Raw genomic sequence first — 12,357 nt, forward strand, 5'->3', positions numbered from 1 at the left:
GGCCAGCGCTATACGTCCTTTTGTCTCTTCTGCCTCAAGATCGGTCAGGTCGAGGAATACCTGACAGATGCTCTGTATATATTGAAACAACCTCACACACGGATAGACACGGGCTATAGCTAGGGGTTTGATGGCGACACTGGCGCAAGGAATAAAATCTGACAGTGGATGTCGGAAGATTGGTATAAGTGTCCAAACTACTAAGTGAATAGGCAACGCTACGCTGAAGAAGGTCCAATTGCAAGGGCTGGTTCCCTGCTTCCTCCCTACCAGATCCAACTATTTATCTCTTTCATCCATTTCCAAGATCCAGTCCATATGTTATTACACCAACTCATATTCGAATCTCTTGCTTTATGTGTCAAAGTCTTGCCATCTTTCATCAACACAACATATACCCATCTCCTTCCGAAGTCGTTTGTTGTATCAATCGTGTTCCTTCTTGATCCTCACAAAGCGATCACTAGGGTCGTCCGGAGCTCTCGGGCCAAGCATCCAATCTTGCATAGCTAGCCACTCGCTCCAATTTGATTCAGCAGCTTGTATCTCGTCGTCAGTGACATTTTGCAGTGGTCTGAGGAAAGGGACTGTCTGTCCGTCATCCATGTCATACTGGGTCTTGACCCTCAGCCAGGTATCGCTCTTTGCAGCAAATAAGTAATTCCTGCGTTCACTTTCATGTATGCGCCCAATACCTTGTATCCAGTCGTCGCCAAAGAAACCGTGAAGAACAGCAGGCGTATCAAACCCGGTGACTATCAAACGGCGAATGTAGGGAATTAGTGTGATTGAAGAAGCTACAGGGGCACTCAAGTGAAGATGACCAGACCCAGATGCTCGGGAGGATGACGAAGAAGGCGAAGGACCATTGCGTGTGGGCGTTACGGGTAATGAATTGCCTTTCTGAAAAGGGAGGTGGATGTTCACACAAGCAGCTACAGTTTGGACTGCAGGGCTATACTGAGCATGATCGATAAAATATCGAAGACATGACAGAAACTTGGGATGCCATTCGAATATATCGAACTGTTCTTGTTGAAATGGCTGTACTAATGTATTAGTCTAATGCTAAACAAGTTTGGCAGGGTTGATAAGCCAGATTCAGGCCAGGAGATCACCAAGCGGGGTTGATGGGAAAAGACGTACGCTTTGAAATTGAAAAGACATGACGGTTACTCGATAGGTGGTTTGAGTCAATGTACTCGTTGTGCTGCAGATTCCCAAGACCGAGGCCGTTCAACAAGCTTGTATCAGAAGTGGCTGCAAAAGAGATACGTTAAAAGAAGACAACGAGTGACTCTCATAACCTGGCTACCTCAGCCCGGCATATGTACCTAGGTAGGTATGGTATGTTGTCAAGCCCCAGTTTCCAGCCCTGACGAGAACTGGAAGTCAGGCTAGGGAAAGGATAAGTCGGATGGCGGGTACCTCAGTTCACTTGGCACCAGACCGTTGAGTTGAAACAGCCGCGGCCGGTGACGAGAGGGTCGATGGGGAGCGAGCGTCGAGTTTTGGAACTATCTCTGGTAGCTTCTAGGCCAGGCTTGTACAACTGTGGAATCAATAGGACCAGGGCGAATACAATGGGGCTAACACTATAGTGTAGGTGAAGAGAAAACAATGGGTTGCGGTTCTAGGGCTAGTGATTGGTTGAGACAAACAACCGGCTCGAAGTTGAGTGGGTGGTAGATGGAGTTTGGTATAAGTCAAGCTGTGAAACGGCTGTAGATGTACCGGAGGACGAGACAGATGAGCACTGTAGTGTAATACGTCAGGATAAACGTAGTTGTAGATCCAAAGTATATATAGTCAGAACAAGCTAGGCATAGAGAGGATCCTGACTCGGGGGGAACAGCCTTTAGGTAATCAACAGCGATGTGAGCATCAACGACTGTCTTGCGAACGATAGGTGCTATGTTTTGTATAATTTTGTGACTCGCTGGAACGAGACGTCTGAAGGTCGAGAGGCTGGAGTAAGATACTGGAAGTAGAGCAAGCAAGAAACGGAATCGGAAGAATGGGAGTCTGGCCCTGACGATAAGCAGACAGTCGGGTTTTGTTTGGTGTTGATATCAATGAAACTATAAGTACGATATACTGAAAGAGGTCAGGTAAAGAAGTTATGGAGGAGCTGGGGTTTAAGCAGGTATCATATATTGGGGGAAGGAAGGTAAGGAAAGAAAGGTGTCTAGGGCGTGCTGATTTGCCTGAAAGAAGCAATAAAGGGGAAGGAAGTCATGGGTCAAGGCTGAGGCGAAAATGCAAGTTGTCAGGTACTCTAGGTAGTGGGTAGAAGGAGGTGAGTTGAGTTGAGGTGATGCAAGGTGAGGTGAAGAAGAAAGGAAGGCGTTACCTTTGATTTGTTGCTCCTTCTATAGGTGTTTCCATGAACACGCCGAACTCAATTTAAAGTCTGTACCCAGTAGTACCGTACCTTCCCTACCTTAGTACCAGCTGCCTCATGCCTCCCCTCCACTACCCTGTTCGAGAGGTAGGAGGTACTGTAGGTACCTGCCTCAATATCCATATCCGCCCGAAGTTATGTTTCTGTGCAGGTAAAAATTGGATATCGTTCGTCTCTTCTTCCTCTTTCTTCTTGTCCATTTTGTCTACGCCCAGCCAAGCCGAAACACAACTCCCCGGGGCGTGTAGAATTGAAGGCGACAAGTAATAGTGCTAAGCGAGGACCCTGGAGCGTACCCCTGCCATTGTCTCAACTCCTCTAGATGCCCTGCACAGTTAGTATACTGACAAACAAAACTACTTCTTAGGTCCTTCGTCAACAGCAACAACATTTAGACAATGGAGCGAAATCAAAATATCAGTCATCCACTCATTCAACTCGCTTCGTCTCGCCAACTCGAGAGTGGCACCCGTGCCGTGCCGTACCGTGCAATATACACAATCCAATTCATCGCCATCAAAACCACCGATTCGATACCCTTCCTCTGGGGCAGACCCACGTCCGTTCTACGGACTAGAGTACCTTAGCTCTACAGTAGTTATGACACTGCTGTAGTTAGTATCTATCTACCGCATAGGTATGTAAATGTACCGATAATACAAGCCTACAGACTCATCCTCATCTCTTCCAAATCGCGGCACAATCCACAGTCCGAAATTCAGAACATACAGTTGACAGCACAAAGTGCAACCATTTATTCCCTTCTGGCCATCATTGTAAGGGAACTTGTGAAGCCACATATCTCATTCAGTCTACAATTAGAAACCACCCACCAGGAGCCAGCCTCGTCCTGTCTGTCACACGCGACACACCTACATACATAGCTCCATCATGTACATGCTTTCCAAGAACCCATCAAAGCACTCGTCATGCATGCAGTAGCACCGCATCGTATGCATGTTTTGGTCTCGGCTGCCGCAGACTTCACCCAGGTCCCAGGTCCTCACATCCCGGTCGATCGTCTCCCGTGCTCGGGAGACTGGCGCCCACTCATGATAGCGCACCCTTTAAAGACCTGTCTTCTGCCAACTGCGTGTCATCAAAAAGGTCAATCCTTTCTGTCTTCGACTTAGCCAGATTTGACGGCGTTGCCGTTCGGTGCGCTTGAACATCAATGTTGCCCAGTCGGGCCATTAGTCCGTCTTGTTCAGCCTCCATGAACTGCGCTAAAGAAGCAACACAGACTGAATACATAGCCCACAACAACGGAGGGTTGTGCTGGCCTCGTGGCTCATAACCGAGTAATGTCTATACTGTAACGACCAGCCTTTATCATGGCTCAGCAGTCAGTTCTCTTCCTCAAGCATGGTTGGATGCAACTCTACTAAATTCTAAGACATTCGACGGATATTCGGAAAGAAACATATTCGTTATGGGTCTTCCCCTCTCAAGCTGAGATGCAACAGGGGTACATTCCTGAATCCGACAACACGGTTGATCAATTGTCATTTTTCAATATTCTTTTAGATTATTATAAACCTATTAACAATGTTCTAGGAACTCAAGCTCCCACCACTCCATTGTACCTCGTTCAGTATGTACCAGTTGGTCTAACAGGAAGGGTTTGGTGGCTTAGCCAGCTTGTGCCGTTCTTAATCAATAGCATTGAACTCTGCATTTCCTATGCCTAAAAATGCCCATTATTCGCCCTTGCGATCGTGGAATTTACAATTGCCCGAGACAGGTGATGGAAGCAAACACTGACAACAGAGCACAGTAGCACAACGATATAATATTCAACCATACAATCAGGTATCACTCTATTGAAAAATCCGTATTCCACAGATGACGGCACATATATTTCAAAGGAAGTTCTTATTTGGCATGACTGGTATTGAAATTGAAAACAAGCCAACTGAAAAGACAATTTGCTGGCAACTTGCACAGCCATCGAATTCCAGGATCGCCATGATGTTGGACACAATGGCAGGCCCACATGATCTCAGCGAGGAACACTCAGTGGACCCAGTTCAGCTCCTCTAGCCATACTAGTAGTCATGATTTATTGTCAGGTTTCAGACCTCCGTTGCCATTGACGAATTACATAGTAGTTAGCTTGATTCATGAATTTGAGAGGCCTTAGGCCTAAGAGCCGCAAGACGAATCAATCTTAGCATGCTGCAACTGTGGTTCAACTACTCAAAACACGATTCACCTGCCCGTTGATCAAATGCAAGTTGACAAGATCCTGGTTTCTGGGCGGTTCACGCGACAAGGAGATATCCCAAACATAGAGCAGCTTGAGCCCGGGAAAAGAAGATGCAATCGATAAGTTACCCGAGATTATTGGTTAGTGATAACGTTCATCAATGTCTGTGCGGAAAATTGAAGATGGGATCTACAGCCACCTGGTAGTCCAATTACCACCCCTTCGGATTTGGACAAAAGAGCATCCCCAATTCCCCATTGACGCGCTTTTCAGCTCCATCGGATCTTGGTTCGCAAAAGCAACGATAGCCTTGTCACAACCCAGGACAGTGTATAAATCATGCTAGTCACAAGTACATAGTCGACGCTACGATGTATCCCTTGTGTTGGGTCAATATCCTATCAAATCATGTACTTACACCATCTAGGCCACGTACTTGTGATCCACCGGATCTTCACAGCAGCTCTCGATACGATTGTTTAATCCACCCGTGCCTTGTTTGCCTGAGCACAATACCAGCTGAAAAGTGGCAGGCAGGGCAGCGTTCCAATGCAACCAGTTGGTATCAGAGCTGCACTGTGAGTAGCTCTTTGGCCAACCTTTTAGCCGACATGCCTAATTGGGTGTGGGAGTCGGATATAATTAGTCAAACTACCGAAAAAAGGGTTTGGCATTCTCCCTTGCATGGTGCCAAGATGACCTGACGGTGTCATTTGAGCAGTTGAATATGTGGCGGCTGCAGGACCAAGGAGTTCATTGACGGCAGTAGAAATGCAGCACAATTAAGAAGATTTCAATGGCCAGTATCAAACCACTATTATGCATGGCACCGCCTCGATAGAGGCAAACAACTGTCAACTACACTATACAAGCCTCTATTGCTATGATCGTAAGAGACCACAAGAAACGATATAGATATGGCATATACCGACAAGAATTGAGACCCAAACAAGTTTTCTCGCCTTGAAAACGAGTACGTTCTAGCCTCGGTCCATTGGGTTGAGGTGAGCACGCTACCATTGTAATGTCGTTGTAACAATTACCCATGGATCAGAATATCGAATATCAGTAATCAACTGTCACCAAGAGCAGCATACCGCGGACGAGATCCCTTCCGAGACTCGCATTTGCTGACTGGCGAGTCAAAGAAGAAAATAGAATAAATAAGGCGGAATAAGGTTGTGGTTCCAGGGCGTCGGGATCTGACAGAAGCATCATGTTTGTGATATCCCACGACGTGCTGGATCGGGAGCACGCACGATCTCATGTGCTACCACCCAACAGCACAAGTCGAGGTAATCCAAGACACTCGAGTGTGACACGAACCAATGTGAGATCTCAGCGGAATATAATGACAGAACGGAAACCAATTTGTCTAGCGTAAGGCTGGACTGGTTTGTGTTGTGTTGGTGGGTGGCTGTAGGGATGCTGTTTCTCATAGTGGCTGGCAAACGTGACGGTAGATTGGTCTCTGTTGCAGCCAACGCCACAACGGCGACCCTTTTCTGTGTCACAAACGCCTGTTTCTGACCAAGATCTTCTACGCCCCTGTTGAGATGATCTGCCACTATCACAATGTCTCAAATCGACATCGGATCCGGGGCCGAAGAATCGCGGACACGCCCAATGTCTCTACAAGTTGCGTGAACACCTACCTATCCAAGACGCAGGGCGCGTAAATCCACCAAGGCTCTTCACCCTTGGCATGACGATATCTCTAGTTGTTCCCCCTTTCCTCGTCGACTCTTGTGAGACGACCAATCTGGTCTTGACTTGCCTCACCTCAAGGTAGTCACGCAAGGGTTTTCCTGGCTAACACGATGCAATAAAGTAAGTTGATTCAGCCTGCGAAACCGTCGAGTATGTGACATGGCTTTGGCGAACCACAGTTGGGTCATGTACCGCCTGCTCGATCTCCTTCGTGCAGGATCTTGACATGAATCTGAATTTTCTGTGATCCCCTGAGCACATGTTCGTCTTGGCAAAGTCTTCATGTTTCGAAACGCTACACACCATACATGATCGAATGACGGGTATTCAATTGCCGATGGAAATAGGTGCATAGTTCCATGTTAGATACGTATATACTCGCTCAACCTGCAAGTGCCTTTCCTATCAACTCCTTGGCACGGTCGCTATGGTTCATCTCGAGAGCCAACTGTCGCCCCTTTTCACCCATCTTGCCCCATGTCTTTTGAAGAATGCCTATCATCTTTGCTTCGTCAAGGTCTGATTTGCTCTCAAAGTCGTCGAACTGGTCATCAAGGAAGACCAGACATGCCGCGTCCTCGAGAACTTGGGTCTCCTCGTCTGCCTTGAGATTCTCCTTGCGAATCAAAGCAGCTACACGGGACCGGGCCTCCTCAGGGATCGGTGGTTGAATCTCTGGAGAAGCTAGGAGCTCTGCAACTTGAGAGGCGGCTTGGGCTTTGAGCTTTGCTCGCCAAGTCAAATAGCCTGGGCGAGTCATGGGGTAGCTACTCCGAGGAATCTCCCACCTTTGCAAGTTGCGTAAGTTAATAGCTGGCCACGGGTAGGAATGGAGATAGTTACCTTCGAAAGTGCTGTGCTCGGCAGGCGAGTTGAAGAACAGGACTTGCTTCGGGGCATAGACGGGCGAGCCATTTGGTCATCTTCTGGGCGTACTTGAGCTCATAAGGAATTGTCGTTCCATCAGGACCCTCAGCTGTTCTGGAGTCTTCGGCATGAGCAGCGTCGATAAGCTCAAGGCCGCGGGCATACTCCGCTGGGAGCGTAGGTAGAACATCAGCCATTGTGTATCGTATGCGGTAACTTCCAGTTATCCAGTAGTCGAAACGTTGATAGATAATCTTCTCTGAAAAACTGCGAGTCAACAGTGATATATTAAAGAGTGACGATGAAAGCAATGGTTCGATGCTAAGTCTCGAATTGGTTGTGCGATGAGTCAGCAGTATTGTCAATGGTCCCATTGGGTCTGAACTGAAGCGCAGTTGGAGCTGGATAGACTACCTCCGCGGGCGATTGTAAATATCATGATACAGAGACGACAATAACAACGACCATGAAGATGAATACATAGTAATCAGATGTATTCTTTTTGGTTGTTGCACTCGGATTTTGTTATTGGTCTAATTATCAGTATTGTTCCGAGTGCTAGTGAACAGTTGTGGACGAACATTGTATTCAGATATTGTTCTATATCACAGTGATATTGTTCATCCTGATGCACGAAAAGCATCAAATAGCCAATGTTAGATTCTTCTACGCACTGATTTAAGCAACAAAGGTCCGCTGCTTCAGTCGAGTTATAGTACAATATATACCACTGTTCACTCCCTCTAAACTCTTCCTCCCAAACCCAACTAAAACAAACCGTGCCCTCCTGACTGTAGACGAAGATTTCTGTCACCTGCACTGGCACTGGCGGTGCCAACATACACGGTTTCCACGCCATCGGTGCAACTCTGTGAATACTCGAACTCGCCCGCATCTTTAAGCAAACGCTAAGATTATTTACATTTGACCTCTCTCCTCCTCCGCTTTCCTTTCCTTTTCCTCCTCCTACAAGCACCTCGTGCAGTTTCCTTGCCCCTTAACCTCCAAGGTTTCCTACACCAAACCTTGAACCATCTTGCATAGCAGTAAAAGAACGCATCTGCATCCCCTCTTCCCTACTTTCTTCCTTTTCTTCTTCTTCCTCTCGGCTTCTTTGGTCTAATATCACACATCAGACTAGTGTGGTAGCCTCCATCACTCTTGAGCTTTCGCATCTTGCATCTTGTTTTTGACTCGATAGTCTTTACCGATCCCCCCAAAGTGTAGGTCAGAACCTCATCAAGGCTGACTGAGAATCAAAGATTAACGCGTTGTTGTAGTATCGACAGAACCATCGTCGCCCTCGAGTAACCACTCCGTCGCGGCCTCGTGCTCTTGTCATGGTTACTCCCCTCTCCCCAGAAAGTTTCCACCGGTCCATCCACAAAGTCATCATGGGTCACAACTCTACTACCTCTGGCTTGGCCCAAGTGCCTGCCAAAGCTCCCGCGCCCGCCAACGGCACCTCTACCTCGTCGGCTGGCGATGCCTCTTCTGGATACGAGTCCAGCGTGTCTTCTTTCGAGAACACATGCAACAAAAACCGTAGCCTGAAGTGCACCAAGGCCTGTTGCAAAGGCAAGACCAAGGCTAAAGACCGCCGCGTCAAGATCGTAACGTCCAGCGACGTTGAATCCTCCGAAAATGCAGAGGATGCCAAGTCAGCTGAAGATGAAACCACTGACGTCGCCTCTACCAACCTCGAGACTGCGGTCAAGTACACCAAACCTTCTATTGAAGACCCTAACTGGTCTATTTCTGAAGACTATCGCCTCCGAGCTATGAAGGAGGCGGGTGAGTCTTGGAAATTTATCACAGATTCTCTTTGCAAATCGAAGAATGATGTTCGAGCTCGCTGGAAGATCCTTCAGAGCCAGACCATCGCTTCAAAGGCCGCATCTGAGCCCGAGACCGGCGAAGCTACTACTGAGCCCGAGACTGGTGAAGCTACCACTGAGCCTGAAACTGGCGATGCTTCTACCGAATCCGTTCGTGCTGCCGCCGAGGTAGCCAGCGGTGACGAAACCACCTCCGGAGCCAAGACCAGTGACCGTGATGAAGAGTCCGAGGAGTCTAGCGAGGATGAGGGCGAGAACGAAGACACCGACGACGCTGATGAGCAAGTCAAAGACACCGAAAAACACTCCAACTCCGTCCCAAACTCAAAGGGCAAAACTCACACCAAGACCATTGTCAACAACAAGTGGCACCGAGGTACTCGCAACCACAAGGTAGCCATCGAGAACAAGTGGGCAAAGGCCCGCGCTAAAGCGAAGGCCCAGGACAACGATGAATCTCCCATGGAGTCAGGCCAGGAAGCCTCTGACGGCTTATCCGAAGTATCCTCACGCCTCGAATATGTCGATCCGGAGAAACGTGAACAGATGAAGTATCTCCATGACGAGATCTATCAGGAGATGTACCCCGCGGACATTCACCCTCAGCCAGATGCATATCTGAACGAACGTGACTGCGCCCTGCTTTCAACCATTGATAGCAAGTACAAGCGATCTCGTTGGCTTGAGATGCAAGCTAATTTTTATAATGTCACTGGTCGGATGGTGCCACTCGAGGCAATTCGAGACAGATGCGAGCGTGCAGAGGCCGAGAAGGAAGCGCGCTCCGAGGCCCGGAAGCTCCAGAGACGCATCGAGAAAGTGGAAAACTGGATGGATGGTCAGTTTAGCCGAGAGTGATCAAATCACACAAGAGGTTGAGCAAATCATGCCACGGAAAGGTTTTGTTACATGGATTTTCTTTGACCGAATCAGAGGGGGTAAGACTCAACTTGTTTCCGAGTCTCGATACGAGACAACTAACTGGGTTTAGTCAAGGAAGACATTTGACATGTGTCTTCGCTTGTTTTTCTTTCTTCTTGCTTTCTTCTTTTCTTTCTTCCTGACATTTTGGGGAAGTAAACAAGACGCGGGATGGATAGAGCATGGCTGAATTTCGTTTTGATAATTTAGACAGGGATCAAATCCGAGAGGTAGTCACTCGACCATAGAATATTGCGAAACGGGCAGATAGAAATCAATGAACAGGGAAATCATCCTGTATAATTGTTAAGAAAATAACACCATGCTACCTGAGTGATACTGATACATCTATTAGGCGCGACCCGGTAAGTGCAACAGGTTTCTTAACATCAAACTCCCTTCTATTTTTCCCAACCGTCAGTCGAATGCAAATTAGACGAGCACAACCGTAAAAGTCAGTGTTCTTTATGTAAAAGCAGATGATAAAAGGCGGAATAAAGAGCCCGGTGCATATGCAGACAAGAATCCAAGAACAACAATGGGGTATCAAATAACAGGGCAGAAGTGAAATGACGAAATATGCCCTCAGCCAGTTTTGGCCGAGATGCGACGGATCTGACCAAGATTCGAGCTGACCGACCAATCTGGGGAAAACTTAAGCATTAGGCGCCAGGCGATATCCTTCTCCGTTCTTGAGTAGATTCACTGATAGATGGCGCCGATGCCCTGTCGACAATGTAGCTTGTGTTGGAGCAAGCCAGACCAAATATGCTATGTTCTTGTCGATATCTAAGATCCCACAAGGAATGGGATGTAACGCGGCACGGTACGGAACGGGCCGAAAGGTATGAGTGTGCCCAGACCCTTCTTAGTGTATTTTGCGATTCGGGAAAAAGAGCCTGTTTCTGCTTATTATGTGAGTGGGCAACGTCGCCAAGGTCGTTCAAAATCAAACTCCAAGCGCCCACAACTTCTTAGCGTTGCCATCGGTATTACCGCTTTCGCAGATGACAATTAAGTTCCATGCAGAAATCGTTGAGCCTCATCATATTGGGTTCTCCATCCCAGGAGGAGGTACAGCTCGAGGTACCGAGTGCTGGTTCATAACTGGGCCTTTGCGCGTGGTGCCACTGGTACCGAGGCCACGCTTCATCATCTTGCCCAGGACAGTGACCAGCTCGCAAGCATCACCAAACATGTCGTCGTCCATCCCCTCCGTAGCTTCATATACCTCGGCGATGGTATCTTTGGCGACTTTTCGACTGCCCTCAGCATCGTGTGCGCATTCATACAGGAATGCAGCATATTCGGTTTTGACTGACAAGCGAAGAGAATGTGATCCCCATAGCATCGAATCAGCTAGCTGCATGGCTTCTTGAAAGTGCTGCTTGGCCTCGGGCAAATAGTCTTTGGCCGGAATGAGGAAGTTTGGCGATAGCGGAATGTTCTCGAAGCCTGGGGGAGGTAGCACAGGGCCTCCTTCCAGGGGGTGAGTTGGTTGAACGGAGGAAGGTCTTGAGTCAGCTTCCATGTCGGCGGCGCGTCCCTTTCCCTTGTCCATGCGCGATGCCAATGCAGCCGTTACATCCGGCGTCTGTCTGCCAAGGTGAGAGACTGATGGCAGGTTGCCAAAGAGAGCAAAGATATGAGAGAAAGAAGCACGGAGCTTGTAAGCAAGGACCTTGAGTTCGACATAGTTGCCAACCATTGGCAAGACATATTGCTCAAGCATGATCTTGCCTTCTCGGGAGAGCCATATGATTCGTAGTACACGCCGTATCGCGTTGGGTGTTGGCTCATAATCAGGTCGGCGTTGCTTCTTTGCAGCAACAAGTTGTTCGGCAAGATTCAGAGACAAGCCTAGAATCTTGAAGAGCATGTTGGCCAAGAGAGGATTGTCATTCTCGACAGCTTTGGCCAGCTTGCCGAGAAACTTTTGATCAACCTCAGAGGACGCCATGCAGCCTGACTGCTACTTTCAAGGTAGGGCTGAGATTCAGATGAGCGAGACGCAGTATGATCCACGAGTGAGGCTAGGGACTTTGCTTTAGTTTCGATGTGGTTTACCGACTAGGGCAACAGAGGGGCCATGGAAGGGGAAGGAAATGGACTCGCATATGAATGTGAGCACGGGTGACAGGCGTCATAGGCCAAAGCAAGACATGCGACGAAGGAGAAGCAGGGAGGTAAGAGATTATGGAGGCAAGTAGAAGGAGGTTGGTTGAACTAACCGTTACTGAGCTCCACAGCTGCAAGCGCAAATTGTTGCAGCAGCTCGCACAATGCAGAATGATGAGAGGCAGCCAGAGTAAACCAGGAACCGTAAGGCGAGGGCCTATCGCTTGGTCTGAAAAGGTGCGACTCTACGGGGCCGGCGAGTCAAAGTGAATGCGCGCGCGACAGCTGGC

At 48.3% G+C, this 12,357-nt stretch overlaps 4 protein-coding genes across 4 annotated transcripts; 1 reads left to right on the top strand and 3 right to left on the bottom strand.

Moving 5' to 3' along the window:
* Window positions 1–169: 169 nt before the first annotated feature.
* On the bottom strand, window positions 170–1,652 carry EDB82DRAFT_242424 (uncharacterized protein). The gene is made up of 2 exons (XM_025727513.2): window positions 1,147–1,652; window positions 170–1,044 (listed from the first exon to the last, which is right to left on the bottom strand). Exons 1-2 carry the CDS (start codon window positions 1,165–1,167, stop codon window positions 427–429), a joined length of 639 nt encoding a protein of 212 aa, XP_025581972.2. The 5' UTR covers window positions 1,168–1,652; the 3' UTR covers window positions 170–426.
* A 5,053-nt stretch (window positions 1,653–6,705) lies between these two features.
* Window positions 6,706–7,387, bottom strand: EDB82DRAFT_477626 (uncharacterized protein; the record flags this gene model as incomplete). The annotated part of the gene is made up of 2 exons (XM_025727516.1): window positions 6,706–7,111; window positions 7,167–7,387. 2 exons carry the CDS (start codon window positions 7,385–7,387, stop codon window positions 6,706–6,708), a joined length of 627 nt encoding a protein of 208 aa, XP_025581975.1.
* An 865-nt stretch (window positions 7,388–8,252) lies between these two features.
* On the top strand, window positions 8,253–10,318 carry EDB82DRAFT_558511 (uncharacterized protein; the record flags this gene model as incomplete). Its single annotated transcript, XM_025727517.2, has 2 exons — window positions 8,253–9,866; window positions 10,305–10,318. Exons 1-2 carry the CDS (start codon window positions 8,531–8,533, stop codon window positions 10,316–10,318), a joined length of 1,350 nt encoding a protein of 449 aa, XP_025581976.2. The 5' UTR covers window positions 8,253–8,530.
* Window positions 10,319–10,960: 642 nt separating this feature from the next.
* Window positions 10,961–12,333, bottom strand: EDB82DRAFT_242515 (14-3-3 domain-containing protein). The gene is made up of 2 exons (XM_025727518.2): window positions 12,181–12,333; window positions 10,961–11,982 (listed from the first exon to the last, which is right to left on the bottom strand). Exon 2 carries the CDS (start codon window positions 11,907–11,909, stop codon window positions 10,995–10,997), a length of 915 nt encoding a protein of 304 aa, XP_025581977.1. The 5' UTR covers window positions 11,910–11,982; window positions 12,181–12,333; the 3' UTR covers window positions 10,961–10,994.
* Between the last annotated feature and the right edge of the window lie 24 nt (window positions 12,334–12,357).

The sequence above is a fragment of the Fusarium venenatum genome, assembly GCF_020744135.1.
Source record: "Fusarium venenatum strain MPI-CAGE-CH-0201 chromosome Unknown EDB82scaffold_3, whole genome shotgun sequence".
Taxonomy (NCBI): Eukaryota; Fungi; Ascomycota; class Sordariomycetes; order Hypocreales; family Nectriaceae; genus Fusarium; species Fusarium venenatum.